We start from the raw sequence: 25,021 nt of genomic DNA, 5'->3' as shown, positions 1-25,021 counted from the left end.
ATTTACCAAATCAAGTGAAATGTTAGGAAGGACAGATAATGCTTTATATAATGTAGTAAAACAGCATGTGTAGCACTAATGTGTGCTATGCCAGTTTTAACAAAATAAAACTATTCTTTGCAGGAAAACGTTAACCACTTACAGAGACACTGAAGCAAATTGGAATTGGTTGTATAATACGGATAATTACTAGAATTTTAGTAGCAAAGAAAATATTCAAATATTTTTAATTTTCAGTTATATAGTTTTTTTGTTTTTTTTTTAATAACATTGCATCATTCTCTAATATTTGCAGTTTAGACACTACTCAGCAGTCTAAATGGGATCAAAAGTTCACTAGCCTGCTCTGGAAAATCTTCCCTGCAGAGGGAAAAAAAGATACAGGTCTTTTAAAGCTTATTATCTCAAGTGTCTGGCAGAGTTCTCTGCAACTGAAAGTCATGGAGCTCAAGGGCTAATTTGCATAGATAACAACTGGAGTTTCTTAGCTCTTCCTTTACTAGAAACAATATCAAGGTGCGTACACACGCACTACTAAATGCAACGACGGGTCCGTCAGACCCTCCCGCTGGGCGGTCGTTCTCCCGACAGTAGTGCGTGTGTACAGTCTATCTGCAGACTGATAAGGATGTTTCTGAACGATCGGCTAAAGACTGCCCAGAGGGAGGGTCCGCTGGACCCGTCGTTGCATTTAGTAGTGCATGTGTACGCACCTTTAGACTTGTGTCTCTGCTGCAAATGTTTTTTTTCTTAGCTGTACTACACATACAAATCATATCACAATTTTTTTTCCGCTTCAGTGTCTCTTTAAGCCCGAAGGGTTGTTTATTTTTTGCATCTGAGCAACTTTCACCTCTCATTCATTTGCCAATAACTTTATCACTACTCATCACAATGAATTGATCTACAGTATATCTGGTTTTTTCCACCACCAATTAGGCTTTCTTTGTGTGATACATTTTGCTAAGAATTAATTTATTCTAAATCCATTTTAACAGGAATATTAAGAAAGAAATAGAAAAAAATCATTATTTCTCAGTTATTCGCCATTATAGTTTGAAACGAATACATGCTACCGTAATGAAAACCCATGTATTTTATTTGCCCATTTGTCCAGCTTATTACACCATTTAAACACTTGAGGACCGCGGGCTTTACCTCCCTTAAAGAGAACCTGTACTGAGTAAAAATATTTAAAATAAACACATGAGGTAACTTCACATGAACATTACATAGTTACCTTGCCATCAGTTCCTCTCAGAAGCTCACCATTTTCTTCTGACAATAATCCCTTCCAGTTCTGACAATATTTTGTCAGATCTGAAATATATCAGTTGCTGTCAGTAAAATAGCAGTTGCTATCAGTTATAGCTGAGAGGAAAACTGATGTACCAGGTAATGTCCATGTTTCCCTATGGCTCAAGTGGGCGATGTTACAGTTTAACTGTGTGCTGACCAGAAAGCTGTTATGGGTAATGGCCATTTTCAAAATGGAGGATGGAAAATTCCCTTGATCACAGTGAACAAACAGGACACGGGACAGCAGAAAGACACCGAGGAGTAGACTACATGGGAGGTAAGTATGACTTGTGTATGCTTATTTTGACTTAATTTTCAGTTCAGGTTTTCTTTAAGGACCAGAGCCTTTTTTTCCCATTCAGACCACTGCAGCTTTCACGGTTTATTGCTCGCTCATACAACCTACCACCTAAATGAATTTTGGCTCCTTTTCTTGTCACTAATAAAGCTTTCTTTTGGTGCTATTTGATTGCTGCTGCGATTTTTACTTTTTATTATATTCATCAAAAAAGACATGAATTTTGTAAAAAAAAAAAAGGATTTTTTTTACTTTCTGTGCTGACATTTTTCAAATAAAGTAAAATTTCTGTATACATGCAGCACGAAAAATGTGGACAAACATGTTTTTGATAAAAAAAACAAACCCATTCAGCCTATATTTATTGGTTTGGGTAAAAGTTATAGCGTTTACAAACTATGGTGCAAAAAGTGAATTTTCCCATTTGGAAGCATCTCTGTCTTTTCTGACCACCTGACATGTTTCATGAGGGGCTAGAATTCCACGATAGTATAAATATCCCCCAAATGACCCCATTTTGGAAAGAAGACATCCCAAAGTATTCACTGAGAGGCATAGTGAGTTCATAGAAGATATTATTTTTTGTCACAAGTTAGCGGAAAATGACACTTTGTGACAAAAAACAAAAAAAAAAACGTTTCCATTTCTTCTAACTTGCGACAAAAAAAAAATGAAATCTGCACGGACTCACTATGCTCCTCTCTGAATACCTTGAAGGGTCTACTTTCCTAAATGGGGTCATTTGTAGGGCGTTTACTGTCCTGGCATTTCGGGGGGTGCTAAATTGTAAGCACCCCTGTAAAGCCTAAAGGTGCTCATTGGACTTTGGACCCCTTAGCGCAGTTAGGCTGCAAAAAAGTGCCACACTTGTGGTATTGCCGTACTCAGGAGAAGTAGTATAATGTGTTTTGGGGTGTATTTTTACACATACCGATGGGTGGGAGAAATATCTCTGTAAATGACAATTTTTTTTTTTTACACACAATTGTCCATTTACAGGGATCTTTCTCCCACTCAGCATGGGTATGTGTAAAAATACACCCCAAAACACATTATACTACTTCTCCTGAGTACGGCGATACAACATGTGTGGCACTTTTTAGCACCCTAAGTGCGCTAAGGGGACCAGAGTCCAATGAGTACCTTTAGGCTTTACAGGGGTGCTCAAAATTTAGCACCCCGCCCACTTGCAAGGACAGTTAAACCCCACAAATGACCCCATTTTGGAAAGAATACACAACAAGGTATTCCATGAGGGGAATGGTGAGGTCATTGAAAATTTTATTTTTTGTCACAAGTTAACGAAAAATGACACTTTGTAAAAAAAAAATAAAATAAAATAAAATTCGGCTAACTTGTGACAAAAACTAAAATCTTCTATGAACTCACCATGCACCTCACAGAATACTTTAGGGTGTCCTCTTTCCAAAATGGGGTCATTTGTAGAGTCTGTCCTGGCATTTTAGGGTCTCTGCAATCATTACATGTATGGCCAGTATTAGGAGTTTCTGCTATACTCCTTATATTGGGTATAATGCATTCTGGGCTGAAAGGAAAAATGAACGGCAAACATACCTTGCTCCACATCAATGGCAGATCTTCCTCCACATCAATGGCAGATCTTCCTCCACATCAATGGCAGTGATAACCTCAGGAGAGAGACACACCGTGCCACCCTGCACTCAGGGTGAGCCACCAACTTATGTGACTGGGCCTCAGAACTTTAGTATACAGCATTATGCCTGTAGTATACAGCAATATGCCTGCCAATATAGAGGACTCTGTGTGGCACAAAGTAAATCACATATAAACCGGGGGTGTCCACACTCAAGGGAAATTCAAACATGCCGTCTTATATCGCCAACCCAGCACAGATCAGCAATATCAAGCATGGAAACCGATCCTTCTTCCGACTTTTATGCTTACCTGTTTGTTTGGTTTTCAAGCTTACCTCTCCTCCCCCTGGGACAATGTGCGAAATACCACTGAGTGTGTGCCTACTCCTGTGTCTGGAGTTCCCTAGGTTCCAATAGTGTACCTGCTCGTGGTACCTCTCAAAACACTCCCCTAGGCATAGGCCAGGCTGGTCAGGACATTTGGGACAATAAAAACTGGTGTCAGTCCTTCTAGCACTGCTGCAGACACGACAACGTTTTCTTCGGATGCGTTGACCTGGGGTACTCGGAAGCTGATAGGCGTAATGCCTTCCATGCAGTCGGCTAGTTGCATCTGAGGGGGGGGGGGGGGGGGGAACGACGACTGGCACCTCCTAGATACAGGAGGTCCAGAACGATCTGTTCCTGAAATTGAAGGAAAGATCCAGTTCTCCCAGCCTTACTGTAGAGAACAAAGCTGTTGTAAACTGCCAATTGAATCAGATAAAAAGACACTTTCTCATACAAGCGTCTTGTTTTCCGGGAAATTAAATAGGGCGCTAACCTCTGGTCATTGAAGTCTACCCCTCCCATGTTGACATTATATTCCTGGACGACAAGGGGCTTTTCAATGACCTCAGTTGCCCGTTGAATTTGGACTGTCGTGTCTGTGTGAATGGTGGACAGAAAGTAAACGTCCCTCTTGTCCCTCCATTTCACCGCGAGCAGGTCGTCAGTACGCAAGGCGGCCCTCTGCCCCCGTTCAAGTCTGGTGGTAACGAGCCGTTGGGGGAAGCCCTGGCGACTAGGCCGCGTAGTGCCACAGCATCGGATTCCTTCTAACTAAGTGCTGATAGAGGGCCACACTTGTGTAATAGTTGTCCACATAAAGATGGTACCCCTTCTGGAACAAGGGTGACACCAAGTCCCACACAACCTTTCCTACTGCTCCCCAGGTAGACAGGGCATCCGACCGGCTCCAATTTTGAGTCTTTTCCCTCATAGACCCTAAAACAACATGTATAGCCTGTGGCCCTTTCACAGAGCTTATACAGTTTCACCCCATACCGGGCACGCTTGCTTGGGATGTACTGTTTGATGCCAAGGCGCCCGGTAAAGCGTAAGAGGGACTCGTCTACGCAGATGTTCTGTTCAGGGGTATAAGCATCTGCAAATGATGATGACAGGTGGTCTATGAGGGGCCGAATTTTGTGGAGCCGGTCATAAGCAGGGTGGTCTTTCTTATGACAGGTTTCGTCGTCATTGAAGTGCAGGAAGCGCAGGATGGACTCAAATCGTGTCCTGGACATGGCAGCAGGGTACAAGGGAACATGATGTACTGGGTTCGTAGACCAATACGACCGCAATACATTCTGTTTCATTAGTCCCAAGTGAAGGATAAGGGCCAAAAAGATTTTAAGTTCGGAAACTTGGACTGGTTTCCACCGGAAAGGCTGGGCAAGTGGGGTCTCAGAGGCAATCAAACAATCACGGGACAATCGAATACAATTACAGCACAATCGAATCCAATCACAGCACAAGCAAATCTGATGCACTCGGAAGGTGGTGGTTGGTGGTGGTTGGAGGTGGTGGTGGAGGGGGGGGAGGGGGGGGGGGGTTGGGGGTGGCGGGAAGTGGGGTCTCAGAGGCAATCAAACAATCACGGGACAATCGAAGCAGATCACGGGACAATCAAATACAATTGCAGCACAATCGAATACAATCACAGCACAGTCAAATACAATGCACTCGGAAGGTGATTGGGGGGGGGGGGGGGGTCTGAGCAGGGCTGTGGAGTCGGAGTCGTGGAGTCGGAGTCGTGGAGTCGGGCAATTTTGGGTGCCTGGAGTCGGAGTCGGGAAAAAATGCACCGACTCCAACTCCTAATGAATTTGTAACTGTAATTAAAATAGAAAATATGATAAAATGTTCTATTTCTCAGATAATAGTCATTAAAAATAATGTATATATACAGTATATATACAGTAATAGCTGTGCTTAGTCCACAAAAATGAAATAAACCAATCAAAATTAGTTACTTGTGCTGCTTCAATAAAGCAGTCCCCGTATTTTTAAAGTCAGATATACATATCTGATTGTGACTGTATATATGATGTGTACACAGGAATCTCTTATATATACTAAATAACATCTATGCTGTAAATATAAAGCCTGATGTGTAGCTGTGTCACTAATAGAGATGGTCAATGAGATGGAAATAATTCTGCATTGATGCTGATTTATGCAAATGTATGCACTCCCTTTGCTGATGAAATCAAATAATTTGATATGTTATTAAAATTTGGTTTGGTGACTACAAATTAAAGGGTAACTGAGACGGATGAAAAGTAAAGTTTTATACATACCTGGGGCTTCCTCCAGCCCCCTTCAGGCTAATCAGTCCCTCACTGTCCTCCACCACCCGGATCTTCTGCTATGAGTCCTGGTAATTCAGCCAGTCAGCGATGTCCGGCCGCATGCCGTTCCCACAGCCAGGAACATTCTGTACCTGCGCAATAGTGCTGCACAGGTGTAGTATGCTCCTGGCGGCGGAGTGTGTGCATGCGCACTACCCCCGACTGGCTCAAGTACCTGGACTCATAGCAGAAGATCCAGGTGGTGGAGGAGGACAACGAGGGACTGATTATCCTGAAGGCGGCTGGAGGAAGCTCCAGGTATGTATAAAACTTTAATTTCATCTGTCTCAGGTTTACTTTGTTACACAGTAGTACTATACTCTACATATGCACTCCCCACAGAGCTGCAGGGAATCCACTGAGAATGCTGTGCACATTGAACACAGAGGTGTTGTCTGTCACCCATAAACCTTGTTCAGATTGTGCATGAAGAATGTGTAATAGAGGAAGAATCTCCTCATTCCCCTGCAGAGTACCTGCACATCATTCTTACATGTACCCACACTTACATTGCCTAGGGCCTGATAGATGTTCTTTGTTCCGGTTTGTACCTTTTACAAGTACTCTTACCAAGGACTAGTTTTAGTCTAAAGGGAATAAATATAGTAGTCTACATATCCTTCTCACTTCAGTTGTCTTGTAAAATTCCTAAGCGTTGGCAGTTAAGAGACGAATTTCATGTTACATACTTTTAATCAACAAAATTGTAATATGCAAATTAGAGGAGTCGGAGTCGTGGAGTCGGAGGAATCCTAAACTGAGGAGTCGGAGTCGGAGTCGGTGGATTTTTGGACCGACTCCACAGCCCTGGGTCTGAGGGTGATTTGCGGGGGTGGGGGGTTGATCAGGAGCCCACACGGGGCAGACTGAGTCCTGATCTGATGAGAGGCAGTCACAGGGGGTTACTGATCGAAGATCAGTTAGTGATTGCTGGGGAGGACAGATGTAAACAATGCGCAGGGGATGTAATCAGGAGGGGGGTCTGAGGGCAATTGAGGGTCTGGGCAGGTGATCGGTTGCCCCCGTGGTGCAGTTAGGGTCTGCTCTGATGGGTGGGGGTGCTGAGGGGTGATGGACAGGTGATAGACAGGTGATCAGAGGGTAAGCTAGCTGTATACAGATGTATACAGTATACAGGGGGGTAGTCTGGGATGGGGTCTGGGGGTGATCTAAAGGTAGTGGGGGGGATCAGGGGTGATTAGGAGGCAGTTAGGGACCTAATCTAAGAGATAGCGTCGATAGTGACAGGTGGGGGGGTGGGGGTTTTAGAGGGGTGCAAGGGTGCTGGCAGGGGTCTGCTGGGGTGATCAGAGGGGGTCTGAAGGCTGGGGTAGGAGATCAGGGGGGCTATGTGCAAAAAAAATAAATGTGTGGTGTATACTCACTATGGCTTCCTCCTCGCTGGTGGTCTCTGGAACAATGAGACCACGAGACGAGGAGGAAGCATGTATAAGGCACTTTGTTTACCTAACAAAGTGCCTTATACGCATTGATAGGCGGATTTTTATATTCCTCCGCTTGCCAGCGCTGCTAATTGGCCGGCGAGCTGGAGGCTAAATGCCTGGCCATCGATCCCCGGCGGAGGATCGCGTCACGGATGACGTGATCGCTCTGCCCATGCCTCTGTGCACGCGGCGGTCCTTGCGGCATCCACTTTCCAACCGCCCCTGTGCAGTGGGCGGTCGTTAAGTGGTTAAATTATGTCCCTATCACAATGTATGGTGGCGATATTTTTTGGGGAAATAAAGGGGCATTTTTTCAATTTGCGTCCATCACTATTTACAAGCCCATAATTTAAATTTATATTAAAACACTCCTTTGACATCCATATTTATGTTTTGTTTTTTTTTTATTAAAAATTTTATTTGGGTAATTTTTGGTGTGGGAGGTAAACTACTAATTTTAAATGTAAAAATTTAATTGTTTAATAAAAAAATAGATGTGTGTGTTTTACTATTTGGCCACAAGATGGCCACAGTCAAAAAATCCTGGAAGCATGATCATAAGCTTCCAGGAAGTATTAGGAAGACGAGAAACTTTTTGTAACACAGAAAAACCACAGTCTCTGATAAGAGGCTGTTGGCTTTTCTGCGGGGGGGGGGGGGGGGGGGGGGGGGCTTTGATCATTGAATGAGATCTATAATACCATTCATTGATCGCTGGGCTAACAGCCGGTGGCAGCCCGCGGGAGTGTGCACAGCCCAACTGGACGAGAATGTTTATCCAGTTGGCTTAAGTGGATAAACAAGATGAAACCGTGCATTATGATAAAAAGCACTTCTGACACAGTTATGCAAGACTTGTGACCTCTATAAAGGAACTGAGATTAAATTAGATTCATCTAACTAAGCAGGCTTTCAGCTGTAGGTTAGCTACCAACCGCAGAAAAAAAAAAAAAAAAAGACGAGGGGATTACCACTGGTAAGACTGGACAGAATTCAAGAAGACCTTTAGACACAGATTAGCCTTGAAAGATAAAAACATACTTTTTTTTTTTTTGTACATTTAGCGCTTCTTGTTCCCCTGAGGAAGGTCCCAATTTATAGATGGACCGAAATATGTTGGGTTGTTAGCGTAGGGGGTGTATTTTGGTATGCATCAGTGCAGTGAGAAGAGTGAAATTATCCCTTGCAATGTAAGCTGAGGATATTACCACTCATTACTATCACCTTCCACTGTTTTGTCACCAAACTAGTATGGGTTGGCAGCGCCACTACAGTTTTATCTTTGATCTTTCATTAACCCATTCGCGTTCTGTCGTTTTCACTTGAGCAATGTTCACCTCCCATTCATTAGCCCATAACTTTATCACTGCTTATCACAATGAACTGATCTATATCTTGTTTTTTCCGCAAACAATTAGGCTTTCTTTGGGGGGTACATTTTGCTAAGAGCCACTTTACTGTAAATGCATTTTAACAGGAAGAATAAGAAAAAAACGGAAAAGATTCATTATTTCTCTGTTTTCAGCCATTATAGTTTTAAAATAATACATGCCTCCATAATTAATACTCACGTATTGTATTTGCCCATTTGTCACGGTTATTTCACCGTTAAAATTATGTCCCTTTCACAATGTATGGCGACAATATTTTATTTGGAAATAAAGGTGCATTTTTTTCCGTTTTGCATCTATCCCTATTTACAAGTTTAAAATAAAAAAAAAATAGAAATATTTAATCTCTACATTGATTTTAAAAAGTTTAGACCCTTAGATAAATATTTACATTTTTTTTTTCTTGTAATGTTTTTTTTTTTATTTTTTATATTAAACATTTTATTTGGGTATTCTTGGGAGGGTGGGATGTAAACAATAGTTTTACAATGTAAATGTGTGTTGAGTTTTATTTTTTTTACTTTTAGCTGGAGCTTCCAAGAGAAGCTGTCGCTTTTTCTGCGGGGGAGAGGAATCAGCGATCGGGCACCATGACCCGATTCACTGATTTCTAGGCTAACAATTCGCGGCCGGGAGCGCGCGTGCACGATCGGCCGCGGGAGCACACATGGTTTCTGGACGTAGTTTCTACGTCCAGGAACCAAAACAGGTTAAAAGTTATATTTATTTTACATTTTTTCCTCTCTCAAGGCTGATCAGTGTTTAAATATTTAAATTAGGTGTGCGTTCAGAATTAAAGAAGACCTGTCAGAAGGAAAATGCAACAGCACCAAATGACAAACGCATTGGAGAGTGTTATTAAAAGGTCCTTTGTTTTCTGTGTCCACGAGGTGCAATCATGCAATAGACAGAAATCTCAACTATCATCACCACCATAGTCTAAACATAAGCAAGGTGTTGTGTGTGTGTGTGTGTGTGTGTGTGTGTGTGTGTGTGTGTGTGTGTGTGTGTGTGTGTGTGTGTGTATGTGTGTGTGTGTGTGTGTGTGTGTGTAAAAAAACTATTCACCAATAGAGCAAATATCTACAGAAAACTAAAGCAATCTGACCTCATTAGCTAGCAGCCAGATAATTTATTAGCAGCTGCTGAGTTTGGTTAGATCAGATTATAGAAATGCGCATGCAAAGTCTGGAGGTGCGTACACACGCATGAGTACGGTCCTTCTCAGGGGTCCAACCTCGATCCATCGGGTGACTGTTCAGGGCCGAGTGCTGTGCAGACGCATCACTAGCCAACAGGGTAGCCATCTGTTCCTGCTGCTACGGAGCAAAGAAGGATGATGCATGGCATACTATGAAGGAAGAGGGGTATTAAGAATAGGGGCTTTGTCAGATAGAGGGGTTAGCTAGAGCACTCTGCCACCTTGCACCATTATTTTTATGTGTGTTTTTGAGTGGGCATGAGGAAGCCTTTCTGATGCTCTACTGCAAAAATATGATGCAATTATTGTTGAACTTCCGTATTTTTTGGACCATAAGACGCACCTAGGTTTAGAGGAAAAAAAATCAGGGAATAAAATATATTAAACCTGGTGCATCCATGGTGCAGGGGCATCTTGTGGAACTCCCCCTCCCCCAAGCTTTTTCTTTCTAAACAAAATGAAACTTTTTAACCTAATTGGAGGAGATTCAAATCATCCAGGCTGCTGAACACTTCAGTGTTACCAACAATCCCCTCCAAAAAGGCCTCTCTCTAATATCCCCAATATGCTCCCTGCAAGTTACATACAATTTCCTAATAAAACCTCCACTAAGCCATGAGCAGTTGCTCACTATTACTTATGTGTTGTGGCAGAAAGGCTCTATGTACACATAGCATGCAATGCACTGAATAATATGCTGAGGCACCCAAAGTACCTGCAACCAAGCATTGCTCATGTCTGTCATCCCGATCAGGCATCCAAGCAGTATCCAGCATTTCTGTGCATTAGCGGCAAGGAAGAGAGCATCCCCCCCTATAATTGATGGTCTCTGATGCCTTCTCGCGAAGGGACACAAACAGTTCGCTTCCACCAATCATCATGCTTTGGGAAACCTTTCAGCCAATCCTGACGTGGTGTTTCTGAAAGCCACACCCCCACTGTCACAGTGCGCCATGATTGGCTGCACGAACACCATGAAGTCCTGCCGGCAGAGTCATCGGGAACTCTTACATGGGCGCTGTCACGACGGGAGGCGTGGATTTCAGAAACACTGCTTCAGGATTGGCTGAGAGGTTTCCCAAAGGATGATGATTGGTGGAAGCGAACTGTTTGTGTCCCGGCGCGAGAAGGCATCAGAATCAATCGTTTACAGCGGCGATTGCTCTCTTCCTTGCCGCAAATGCAGAGTAATGCTAGATTCTGTGTGAATACCTGTACGGGTTGACGGACACAGACCCGGGCATCAGAGACCATCAATTACAGCCGTGATTGCTCTCTTTGCCGCTAATGCACAGAAATGCTGGATACTGTTTGGATGCCTGCCCAAGACTTTTCAACTGTTCAATTCATGTACGTGCAGAGGGATGATCGTGGGAGGGCTTTTTGGTGATGGGAGTTTATTGTTTTAGCAGACTATCATGATAGGTAATGGCTTGTGGGACACCTTTAGACCATAAGATGCACTGACTTTTCCCCCCCATTTTTTGGGGAAAAAGAGGTCTTCGGGAGCACAGTTCCGTACTGCGCATGCGTGAGCACACTCTCTCAAAGACTTCCAAAGCATCCCACGTCGGAAGCCTGGGGTGGAACGAGGGGACCAGGAGAGAAACAGGAAGACTCTATAGGACCCAGAGCCTTCCATCTTCTTAGGTTCCTTTTTTTTTTTTTTTTTTTTTTTTTTTTTTAACACTTCAGACTCACTTTAAGTGCAACTGACTGCTGACAAATCTCACCAATAAACTCAATGGAACAACTGATATTTCGATATATGTAACCCAAAAGAAAAGACTCTGCTGGACTGACCAATTACTATGAAGGAAAACCTGGTACAAATGTATTGATTATTGCAAACCTCTTTAGGTAGCATCGAATGTGCAAATATGAAAGAACCTAGTCTTCAAAACAATGTGGTTAAAGGCCACCCTCTCCTCGCTCCTCTGATCAGACCATTATGAAACCACCATGGCTTTTGAAAGCAACTGTACTTTTCCAATGTTGTCTCTCTTGAGAACTCGACATCCTGTTGATGCCCGTTTATTTCCCTGACACAGCGGTTTACAGCATCAATTCAGCTGAATTCCATTCCCTGTCTGAACAAACCCCATGGCTCCAATGTGGGAGATTATGTACATTCTTCATTTTACAAAGGTGCCACCGCTCGGCGGGGAGAGATGGATTAACTGGCTGGCAGCAAGGAAAATAATCCCGAGTGTATCTCACGCCAGTGCTTTCCCAGCTGGGTGCCCATCTGCACATACAAAGCATGGGAGGAGGGACTTATGTGTGCGACATGGCTCTACAATTTCACATTTCTGGCTCACTTACCTGTAGTATTACATTTCCACTTCTCAAGGGATAGGATGGCACGGGCTGGGGCAAGGAAAGCAAAAGCACTGGCTTGGAACAAGGGTAACCTGGAGCAATGGAACAACATAGAAACAAAGATTCATATTATCAGCACAAAAAGGCACAACGCTTCAAAATTACTTCACACACTAAAACAGATGATTCCTGAGTACAGCGTGCCAAATTCAGGAATTGTTTCTGTAGGTTGCATCTCCTTCTTGCAACGTTTAAATGCACTTCTGAAAGGTGCATTTAAACGTCTGCACAGGCATGGGAACTCCTGCGCAGGCATGGAGGTCCCATGCCTGTGCATAAGACCCTGACTGACGCAAGTGAACCAGTTACCGTGGCTTATTGCGGCTGAACGGCAGACCGCGGTAAGACGGAAAGGGACTCTCACACGTGCTTATGGGGCTGGAGGAAGCTCCAGGTAAGTATTAAATCTTACTATACGGACAGCTCTGGTTTACTTTAAGTGGTACATTTTGGCATATTTTGTGTAAGGAGTTGGAGCAGAGTTGGTCAACTAGAGTAAAGATAATTCTAAATCAAATTTAACGCAAATTGCATGCAGCTTGGACTTCTGCCACTCAAATGTACTTTTTCTCATTTTGGATGGCCAAGCTACCTACAATTAGCAGTGAATTTGCATACTAGTTGGAATTTTTTGCATCTCATTGACCATCTGCAGTGAAGACTACGCACTGTCCACTATTAGGAAGGGCTCTAAAGCCCAGTCGGCTGTTCACCTGGTGAAACAACTCACCTGAGCGACGGGCGATTTTTTTATTCACACTGTTGCCCCACCCACTGTGTGACATCATGCACACGCCACTCCTTTGTCTCTCCACCTCTTATCACCATAGCAACAGTGTGTGTTGTCAGCTATACAGCTGACTTTGCATCTGTTGAGCCCAGAATAGCAATTTCGCCTGAGAGATCGGGTCCTGATCCCCGATGGGAGACATCCTTTGCAGGTGTAAAATACAATAAAACCAGATCAAAATTCAGTGTAATCCAGAGCAGTCCAGATTAATAATGCAGCTAGAGAGATTACTCCTAAATAATATAAGAAAAACATGAAGTCCAAACTCAGTGCCTAAACTCCAGAATGATTGTACGGATGTACACACCCAGTGTTCTCCCCAGAAATGTTTTCCAGCCAGGTGGCAGGAAAAAGTAGCCGGGTGGGGCAAGATGAGAGAATGCAGGGCCAGTGCTTCTGTGAGCAATTATGCTTACAGAATAGGAGGAGGTGAGCCGATGACAGCCGGGTGCTCATCAAAACTAGCCGGGTGGAGCACACGGCTAAAAGAGCCTGGGGAGAACCCTGTACACCTTCTGTGCTTCAGCACACAATAGTGCCCACTTCTAAATGTGCTCACCGGATATGAACCGACCCGGATCTTATAAGCACATAATGTCCCTCAGGGTTATAGGCTCCGATCCACTTCTCCCCAAGGCTCAGCTTGATCTCCAATGCAGCAGTGCCAGTTAGCATGGAGGGGGTGGAAGGTGGAAGCAAAGGATATGTGTGCCTCCTGTGCTCCCCCCAATGCTAACTGGGACTACTGCATTGGAGATTAAACTGAGCCTTGGGGAGAAGTGGATCTGAGCCTATACCCCTGAGGGAAATTATGCGCTTGTAAGACCTTGTGATTCAGGTCTGTTCATATCCAGTAAGCTCATTTAGATCTTGGGTGGTGGGCACTATTGTGTGCTGTACAAGGGTTCTGGAGTTTATGTGCTGAGTTTTGTACTTTATATCCATCACAGAAGTGAACGCACCTGAAGACCTGTGTATATGTAGTCTGGAATACACCAATCAGACCTACAAATACACCTGAAGCTAGATTGGAACACCTATTGAACCATGGAAGCAAGATGCATTAATTTGGACGATTCTTAAGATAAATACCCACAGACCGCTAGATCGGGATCTCTGCCAAACAATTGTCCCCAATCCATTTGACAAAAAGCGCGAAAGTAAAAAAGTGAAAAATGAATAACGGGACACAAGAGATCATTTAAATGATTGCACTGACTTAAACGAAAATCTGAACGTTCAATCGGGACAAGATCTGTCACGACAGTTGTTCAAAATGAATGATCATCGCAGATAGTCTGCCATCAAAAATGTTTCCTTAAAGGGGTTCTTTCGCGAAAAAAGTAGGCAGTTAAAAAATGTGACAGATGACAGGTTTTGGGCCAGTCCATCTTTTTAAGGGGGTGTCTCAGGGCTTTCTTTGTTTTCAACAGCATTTCCTGAACAACAGTTGCAAAATCTAACTGACATAATAGTGTGCAAGTGATTAGGGAGGCCGGCTGGTATCTTGCTATTTTGGCAGTTAAACTGCTGTTCAGGAAATGCTGTTGAAAACAAAGAAAGTTCTGAGAATCCCCCTTGAAAAGATGGACTGGCTCAAAACCTGTCATCTGTCAAATTTTTTAACTGCCTACTTTTTTCGCGAAAGAACCCCTTTAACTGATGCTGCGTAACAAAGAAACAAAGAAAAAAACGGACAACATTTCTTGCTGTGGCTATGGACCATAACTTTGTTCTGACACCCTCCACCTCAACCCAGAGCCTAACTGTACAACCGAAATAGACTTTCAGAATCTGAAGAGTAAGAGGAGGGGAAACCTCCAAAGAATAAGGTAAGGAGCAGTCTAATAAGGTAACACGCTGGGGCGAAAATTCTCTTACCATCATTTGAACATCTAGAGAATATCTGTGACTCAGGTTTAAGCTTACTTTTATAGTTCTTAAATTTGAACTCCATGCAGATACAAAACACTGACATTTTTTCCGGTAGATAGATTCTCAGTAAGAATGAGATAGGGACTGTAGGTTCATTCTTAACCTGAATTTGTTCTTAAGTCGGAGCGCTGTGCAATCTCTTTCCCCTTTGCCTCCTATGCGCCCCCCTTTGTGCCTTTTTGTCCCCCCCCCCATGAGCCTCTGTTTGCCCCCCCCCCTTAGTGTGTTTGCCCCGGCCCTTACTGCGCGTTTGCCCCCTGTACCCCCCCCCCTCTGAGCAGAGCTGGACTCACCTTCAAGAACGAGTCCAACGCTGTCCATCTGGCCACTCCGCCTGCTGCTCCCTCGAGCTGTACAGCATCGCTTTGCTTCCTGTATGTCATGTGACATACAGGAACCTGTAGGTCACGTGACATATAGGAAGCGATGCTGCACGTTAGAAGGAACAGGTGATGGAGAAAACACAGACAATGTTGGAATCGGTTTGGAGGTGAGTCCAACACTGCAGGGACACGCGCCGACAATTCGGGGGAAGTTTGAAGCTGCTTCTTCAAACTTCCCTCACGCAGAAATGACGTAATTGCATCGAGATCGGGCCGTTCATATCGGCGGGTTGTTCATAAGTCGGGGACTACCAGTATATGTGTATAATTATATATATATATATATATATATATATATATATATATATATATATATATATATATATATATTTGAAATACTCTTAAGGAGGTTATATGACTACATTTTCTAAAGACAAGATTTTCAGCTCCAGAGGTCCCTTATCACGAGAGGAAACATTTGAGCCCCCATCAGTTAGTAGAATGAAATCTGTGCCTGGAGATGTGCGTTTGAGAGAAGGTAAACGACAGATGAACAAAATACGGTAATACATTTCATGTCAGTGCTACATGAGCCATTTTGTAAATGAATGTAATTAAAGCCTAACTAAAGGGTGTGGGGGACAACAAGGGAAGACATCAGGGTTAGTGCCGACTAGTTCAGCAATACCCAGCTTGGATTACTATGCAGAGCTACTTTCTCCACAGTGCAGTTCCCAGGCACCTCCTCTAGCACATCCAGCCGATCAGTGCTCCTCATAGGTAATCACTGGGGGGCATGTGCATGTGAATAGTGATACTTGGTTTATAGTGGACCTGAACTCTTGCACAGGACAGAAGGAAAACATAAGGAAATGCACTCTGTATGTATTTACAGAGTTAGCCTGTCTAATTCCCCTCATCTGTGACTAATCAGACGTTGTAATTTAGTCCCTCACCTGTCAGCTGACTGCCACGGCAGAGAGGCTAATTTGAAAGCACAGGACGTTAACAATATGTCTGCTTCCATGAAAGCAGGAAGTAGATACAATGCAGATTTATTACAGGATTTGCATCAGCTGTAACAAAGAAATTATTTCTTTAAAGTGGACCTGAACTCTTGCACAGGACAGAAGAAAACAGAGAGAAATGCACCCTGTATGTATTTAGAGAGTTTAGCCTGTCTTATTCCCCCTCATCTGCGTCTACTCAAGTTTTAATTTGTTCTCTCCCCTGTGTCAGCGGACTGCCATGGCAGATAAGCTCATTTGAAAGCACAGGATGATAACCCTATGTCTGCTTCCATGAAAACAGGAAGAAGAAAAACACTGCAGATGTATTGCAGGATTTGTATCAGCTGTAACAACAATGTTTTTCTTTAAAAGTTATTATGCTGTTGCTGTCTTTTAGAGTAGAGCAGAAGTTAGGAGTTCAGGTCTGCTGTAAGTGGATAGGAGTACTGACCAGCTGGAAGCAAACAAAGAGCTACGGTAAGAGGTCCAAGGTAAGCTGCAGGCCCCTGGAAGGGAGGAAGCCTCAGATGCTCTACATGCAATACGGAAATCACCTCTAGCTGGTGAGACACGGGGGCACAGAGCAGTCTGATTTGTTGGTTTTTATACCCAGCTTTTAGTCTGGTTTAAAAAAAAAAATGACTGTAGCCAGCCATGGTTTTCCTGGCAAGGGAGATTATTCTGAGCATACCTACTTATCTGTAGACATACCCATCAGCTGTCTGGCATGTCTGCCTAATAGATGATACGAGAGTTATGTTGTTATGTCTAAAAAGCACCGCAATATATAGTTGTATTGGAGGGTGTTGGAGGGTGTTCCTCCCCCCCCCCCCCAATGAACGTATGAATTTCCTTTATAAAAGTCTTGAGTAATAGGAATTCCCCTGCCCGCCTCCCCCTTCCTCAAAGAAATAAACAAACAGTTTAGCAAAGGTGGGCATTCATGTTCACATGTGCATTAGGTAGGCGGGCATGCATGTTCACATGTGCATTAGGTAGGTGAGCATGCATGTTCACATGTGCATTCGGTAGGTGGGCATGCATGTTCACATGTGCATTCAGTAGGTGAGCATGCATGTTCACATGTGCATTCAGTAGGTGGGCATGCATGTTCACATGTGCATTAGGTAGGCGGGCATGCATGTTCACATGTGCATTAGGTAGGTGAGCATGCATGTTCACATGTGCATTAGGTAGGTGAGCATGCATGTTCACATGTGCATTCGGTAGGTGGGCATGCATGTTCACATGTGCATTCAGTAGGTGGGCATGCATGTTCACATGTGCATTAGGTAGGCGGGCATGCATGTTCACATGTGCATTAGGTAGGTGGGCATGCATTTTCACATGTGCATTCAGTAGGTGAGCATGCATGTTCACATGTGCATTCAGTAGGTGGGCATGCATGTTCACATGTGCATTCAGTAGGCGAGCATGCATTTTCACATGTGCATTCAGTAGGTGAGCACGCATGTTCACATGTGCATTCAGTAGGTGGGCATGCATGTTCACATGTGCATTCAGTAGGTGGGCATGCATGTTCACATGTGAATTAGGTAGGTGGGCATGCATGTTCACATGTGCATTCAGTAGGTGAGCATGCATGTTCACATGTGCATTCGGTAGGTGAGCATGCATGTTCACATGTGCATTCGGTAGGTGGGCATGCATGTTCACATGTGCATTAGGTAGGTGGGCATGCATGTTCACATGTGCATTCAGTAGGTGAGCATGCATGTTCACATGTGCATTCAGTAGGTGGGCATGCATGTTCACATGTGCATTAGGTAGATGGGCATGCATGTTCACATGTGCATTCAGTAGGTGGGCATGCATGTTCACATGTGCATTCAGTAGGTGGGCATGCATGTTCACATGTGCATTCAGTAGGTGGGCATGCATGTTCACATGTGCATTCAGTAGGTGGGCATGCATGTTCACATGTGCATTAGGTAGGCGGGCATGCATGTTCACATGTGCATTAGGTAGGCGGGCATGCATGTTCACATGTGCATTCGGTAGGTGAGCATGCATGTTCACATGTGCATTCGGTAGGTGGGCATGCATGTTCACATGTGCATTAGGTAGGTGGGCATGCATGTTCACATGTGCATTAGGTAGGTGGGCATGCATGTTCACATGTGCATTAGGTAGGTGGGCATGCATGTTCACATGTGCATTCAGTAGGTGGGCATGCATGTTCACATGTGCATTAGGTAGGTGGGCATGCATGTTCACATGTGCATTCAGTAGGTGGGCATGCATTTTCACATGTGCATTGGGTAGGTGGGCATGCATGTTCACATGTGAATTAGGTAGGTGGGCATGCATGTTCACATGTGCATTCAGTAGGTGGGCACGCATGTTCACATGTGAATTAGGTAGGTGGGCATGCATGTTCACATGTGCATTCAGTAGGTGGGCATGCATTTTCACATGTGCATTGGGTAGGTGGGCATGCATGTTCACATGTGCATTCGGTAGGTGAGCATGCATGTTCACATGTGCATTAGGTAGGTGGGCATGCATGTTCACATGTGCATTCAGTAGGTGGGCATGCATGTTCACATGTGCATTCTGTAGGTGAGCATGCATGTTCACATGTGCATTAGGTAGGCGGGCATGCATGTTCACATGTGCATTAGGTAGGTGGGCATGCATGTTCACATGTGCATTAGGTAGGCGGGCATGCATGTTCACATGTGCATTAGGTAGGTGGGCATGCATTTTCACATGTGCATTAGGTAGGTGGGCATGCATGTTCGCATGTGCGTTCAGTAGGGGGGCATGCATGTTCACATCTTGTCATATTGTGGTTTGCATGTATAATTCTCTAGGCTGCACACTGTGCTTTAGTATACATATGAAGATAAGAAGGGCTGGTTTAGACTGAACCAGCTGACAGCAGCAGCCGGGCATCTCGTTCCAAAATGCTTTTCTGTAAGCTTGCAGAAAAGCATTTGTCGGCTTTCCACGCCGCTTCCCAGTGCGCTGTGTGTTTCAACACTGGTAAGCGATCGTACCGACCGCTGTCCGTTCATTTCAACGCACAGCGTTTAAATGACGAGTGACAAGGCTGCCATTTACCGCTGCAGAACTGTCCGTGTGAGCCAGCCCTAATGCTGGGAATACACAATGAGATTTTCAGTAGATTTACTGTCCGATCGATTTTCTAATAGACTTCCATTCACTTCTATGAGAAATCGATCAAAAATTAATCGAAAACATCGGACCTGTCAGAAATGGTCCATCGAACCATCTATCTGCCAAAAATTCTCATGGTGTATTCCCAGCATTAGAGCTGAAGAGATCAAAGAACAAGAATAGTAACTAAAAAGTCTAATGGTGCCAATACATGTATGGGCAGAGCGACCAAGAGACAGATCTCTCTCTGATCGAATCAGACTGGAGAGAGATCTGTTGGTGGCAGATTCCTGATCGCTTTCAGCATAAAATCTCTCTGGAATCGGCCTTGTGACGCTGCCTCCATTGCTGTTCACCCAAATGTAATAATACTAATGTGCCCCCAAGGTGCCAGTTCATTCAAATCTCACCTGTTCCAGCTGCCGCTTGCTAGTGTCCAGGTGCTCCTGTTCCCCATCCCATGTGCCTGCCGCTTACAGCACGCCAATGGGGAATCCGGAGCAGCTGGAGACTCACGGCAGCTGAAACAGGTGACTGCATGGGCACCTGGGGAGCACGTTAACATTTGGGTGGACAGTGACCAGAGGTTTCCGACTGACCACATCGGCTGGAGATTTCCCAGCATGTTCAATCGATACATTTCCCCATGGGATGGGATGGTCGAGCCGCAAAATCAATAGATAGGCCCTTCAGGGACAGAGCGTCTCAGATCATGTAGGCTTGCAGGGTTATGCCCCGTTCACTCTCGGCAATGCAAAATGTGATTGCAATCGCTGCAGTGTGAGTAATCCAATAGGATTACTGGTGCAGCAGCGCTTTGCTGATCGACGGCAAACGGGAAAGCGAGAATCATGGGCAAAAAGTGCCAGAGTGTGAACTCAACCTTCGGGGACAAGGCTCAGCTCCTTGTAAAGACACTAAGCAGAAGAGCAAACATTACACATAAAGCCTGCTGCAAACACTGTAAAACTTTATACTGTATTCAGCTCTTCCTCTATTGAAGCAAACAAGAAACACAAAAGACTCACCTGCACCCAAATGTTGTCTGAAGTAACGTAGTGATTCCTACACAGAAGAATATGGTCCCAATAAGCTGACTAGTTGCCCACTGGTCAAAGCCAACGCACATGGCTTCGGCGAGCAGGAAGGGGACGGCCACGGTCCCACTGAAGCAGGTTAGGTAGTGCTGGAAGAACACATACAGGTCACAGGTTAAAAGGTTTATTTAATTTATTTTACCATCACCCCGCTTTCATGTAAAAAGTTTGATAAACACTGTGGTGCCTGCCTTCACTGGGTTATGTCAGGATCAGGAAAATGTAAGCTAGATTAAATAGTGATAAAATAATTATAATAAACAAAATAGATTAAGCACATCAAACTATGCACACACCTCGGTTGCTCTCTGAAACGATTGTTCCAGGTCATTTCAGGAGGCAATTTAGCAAGGATTGTGCCGACTACTGAAAAGAAAACCGTAGACCTCATAGAAAACTTAATTGTACATGCACTAGATTTTCAGCACAAATGCTTCATATTGTTTCAGGCGACAGGAAATAGAGGTGTAGAGGCAGCTTTATTTGTCGTTTCTTCAACAATAAACATACAATAAACATAGGGGTTGATTCATCAACCAGAATAACGAGCTCGTTGAACAACAATTAGCGGCCGCTATGGAGGCTGTGCTCGCTCCTTGCAGCGTAGCGTGCCTTATTTTGTTACGCGCGTTGCTTCCTCAGCAACGCACGTGCCTTTAAATAGCGGCCACCGCTATACTTCACTATCATGGCCGATACTATGTTAATTAACATAGTAGTGGCCACGCTAGTAAAGTATCACGGCCGCGATACTTCAGAGGCGGACGCTATTTGAAGGATCTTGCGTTGCTAAGGAAGCAACGCATGTAACAAAATAAGCCACGCTACGTTGCAGAGAGCGAGTGTAGCCTCCACAGCGGCCGCTAATTGTTTTTTAACGAGCGATGCTGAAGCTGCTGGTTTATGAATCAACCCCAAAATATTTAATTGTGGCATATGCAATAGTTTGAAAACCTGTCAACTGGTATAGAGATTTGACCTCTCTATTAGAGAATTTGGAATAGAGATATATAGAGACCTCTAGTACCCAATTAGGCTTTAAAAGTCATAATTTGTCACCTGTTACCAGCCGAATAATTATTACTATCATAGATTGATATAAGACAGGTATATTCAAGGCAAGAGTGCCAACAACTGTGCCACAGTAGTTACCAATGAGCACCAAACACAGCCACAGCGGTTTACCAATCCAGTATAGATCTCATGCCTACAGGCTGTCTACACACTGCTGGACAGAGTGTAGTTGGGAGGGAAAAGCAATTAGAAAGGTGGATAAACCTTCCGCTTCCCTTTAATCCAGTCTCCCCAAGTCTTTTGCGTAGCACAAATAACAGCAGTTACATAATGAGTTTCAGTCTACATTACTCTCAAGGTTAAATCTGTTTAGAGGGCAATGACAATGAGCTTACACTTCTGACCAATCCTGCATGTATACGGGTAACTTTACAGACATCATAACAGAGACTGTAGATACAAGACTACAAGATACAAGATGAATGGTGTTCATACAAATTTGCAAGGACAAAGGGTGATGGCACACAAGGTAAACAAAACCCCAGAAATGCTTGGGGTGTGTATCTAGCTGTCAGGCCTCTCCTAACAAGTGCTCTGGCCAGCCAGACTACACAGATGTATTGAGATTAAAGAGAACCTAAACTCAGAACTTCCTCTCTGCTCTACAAGACACGCAACAGCTTGATAACCTTTAAACAAAAACATTTTTGTTACAGCCGATACAAATCTTAAAAAAAAAAAAGCTTTCATGAAAGCAGACATATTCATAACATCCTGTGCTTTCAAATGAGCTTATCTGCCGTGGCAGTCAGCTGACAGCGGAGAGCTCAAATTACAACTTGTGATTAGACACAGATGAGGGAAAATTAGACAGGCTTAACGCTCTAATTACATACAGGGTGCATTTCTCTATGTATTTCTCCTGCCCTGTGCACGAGTTCAGGTCCACTTTAAACATCATGCCTGACTAGCTCACATCTCCCAAGCTTACTAGACCAAAGTGTCTTGCAAAGCAATTTCCCCCAGTGCTTGTGCGTCTTACAAGACAGCCCTGTCACTAATCATTCCACTGATAGCCAGGCTTCCAGATTCCATCAAAGTCAGAACTGACAACTTTCAATGAGCAGTGACTAAACAGCCACACTGCCCAAAGTACACAGAGACTACAGCATTTATACCACTTGATGTAACCTTTGCTTCTGAATTGGCAGCTTGGTGTATTATTTAACAGTAATCAGGACTACAATGGACGATGTAAATTATGGAGGTAAGATAAGGGTAATCAAACTGACAAGCAACAATTATAAATTCCCTACATGTACTCCATGACCCTACAAGGCCCATTTATAAAGAACTGCTTACTGACTGATAGTGATGGCACAAACTGTTTATAGGCGAACCGCGGGGAACATTACATGATGTCCATGTTCGCCCCACACTTTAACATAGAAATGAACGTTTACCGCAAACTGTGTTCCTATGAACCGTTTGTGCCATCACTGATAACAGACCTTCAGTTCTTTCTTCTGTGCTTTTGGAAATTGGTTCACCCCTTTAACTGGCAATAGTTGACTGAAACACAACTGTCCCATTACAGTTTATAGTGTTTTTGATATGCTGAACGCTAGCTGGTGATCATAGGAGAGCTACTCAAGCTGACTGACTCTTCATAAAAATGTTGCTTTGCACAAACTACCGATTGTTAAAGGACCTCTGTCGCAAAAATCTTATTCTTAATTTATGGCTCATTTTACTCTGGAAAAAACGTACTTTTTATTTGTTTATTTTGGACATATTTTAAATTTTAAAATTTTTCGCCATAGTGCCCCTTTAAGCCTGTTCTGAATGAAACATGGAAATTCACACAGTAACAGCACTCTCAAACTTGACAAAACTGCCTAAACTGGCGCATAGTCATGGCCGTTTGTCACTATATTCGGTCTTAAAGGACAACTGAAGAGTGAGGCATATGGAGGCTGCCATGTTTATTTCCTTTTAAGCAATACCGGTTGCCTGGCAGTCCTGCTGACCCTCTGCCTCTAATAACTTCAGCCATAGCCCCTGAACAAGCATGCAGCAGATCAGGAGTTTTTGACAGTATTGTCAGATCTGCCACAATTAGCTGCATGCTTGTTTCTGGTGTTATTCAGACACTTCTTCAGCCAAAGAGACCAGCAGGGCTTAAAAGGAAATAAACATGGCAGCCTCTATTGTCTTCTCCCTTCAGTTGACCTTTAAAGGACCACTGCGGTGGAAAAATAAACAGTTAAAATCTGACAGGTTTTGGACCATCTCCTCATGAGGGATTCTCAGGGTTTTCTTTCTTCTCAAAAGTATTTCCTGAAAGGCAGTTTAACTTCCAAAATAGTAAGATACCAGCCTCCCTACTCCCTTGAACACTATTTTGCCAGTTAAACTTTGCAACTGCCGACCAGGAAATCCATTTGAAAACAAAGAAAACCCATGGAATCCCCCATGATTAGATGGACTAGTCCAAAACCTGTCGGTTCTGTCAGAATTTAACTGCTTACTTTTTTCCCTGGAGTGGTATTTTAAAGAGAAACCGTAACAAAGGATTGAACTTCATCCCAATCAGCAGCTGATACCCCCTTTCCCACGAGAAATCTTTTCCTTTTCTCACACTGATCACCAGGGGACTCTGTTTGGCTGATATTGTGGTGAAACCCCCCCCCAGAGTGCTAACATCACACTGTGGGAGTATTTTAGTATTGTTGGAAATAACAGCTGTTTCCAAGTGCCAAAAATGCATCATCTCTTTCCACAGACATCAACTGCCAGCAGTAAAAATGTCGCCATGTGATGTCAGAATGTAAAGCAGAGAGAGGAAAGATTTTACAATGGGCAAACACTGACTAAATCATTTATATATAATTTGTGTAAAAATTAGGCATGTTTTTTCATTACATTATTTTCCTCGGAGTTCCTCTTTAAGTGTTTAGATTAGATTGTCAAGCTGTGCACCATTTATAAAACGCAGAGTACCCTGAGCATAGCTAGTCTCCCTTAACAGAAGTTAAGGAAGTATCCCTTTCATATCGACAATACCCCCAACTGAACATTTGTTAAGATTTTGCCTAAATATTTAAATCTCATCTTCTTGCTCAACATATCAAAGGGGCCCTATGAGATGTTGGGCCTGTTTCCACTTCATCTGAAAACGCAGTTTTTTCCATCATGCGAGCCAGACAGAGAAACGCTACCTATTCAGACAATAGGCATGCTGCTCTGTATATCGATTTGGCTACGGCTTTGCGATAACACTGTTGCCGCATCAAATTTGGAAATGGACATGGCATCCTAGTGGAAACTGCCCCAAAGGGTCCCAACTACTTGTTATTTACCACCTATTAAAGGATCCCACTACTTGTTATCTGCCACCT

At 43.7% G+C, this 25,021-nt stretch overlaps 1 protein-coding gene across 4 annotated transcripts in view; it reads right to left on the bottom strand.

The window, feature by feature from the left end:
• SLC23A2 (solute carrier family 23 member 2) overlaps positions 1 to 25,021 on the bottom strand; it is a 275,407-nt gene that overhangs the window by 58,853 nt on the left and 191,533 nt on the right. For all 4 annotated transcript variants that reach the window (XM_068274816.1, XM_068274819.1, XM_068274817.1 and 1 more), the window contains 2 exons: positions 20,538 to 20,695; positions 12,251 to 12,339 (listed from right to left, as the gene is read on the bottom strand). In XM_068274816.1, the coding sequence (XP_068130917.1) occupies positions 12,251 to 12,339; positions 20,538 to 20,695 (247 nt within the window). The remainder of the gene's footprint in view (positions 1 to 12,250; positions 12,340 to 20,537; positions 20,696 to 25,021) is intronic.

This window comes from Hyperolius riggenbachi, chromosome 3 (assembly GCF_040937935.1).
Source record: "Hyperolius riggenbachi isolate aHypRig1 chromosome 3, aHypRig1.pri, whole genome shotgun sequence".
Taxonomy (NCBI): domain Eukaryota; kingdom Metazoa; phylum Chordata; class Amphibia; order Anura; family Hyperoliidae; genus Hyperolius; species Hyperolius riggenbachi.
This window is presented reverse-complemented; position numbering and strand designations above follow the sequence as displayed.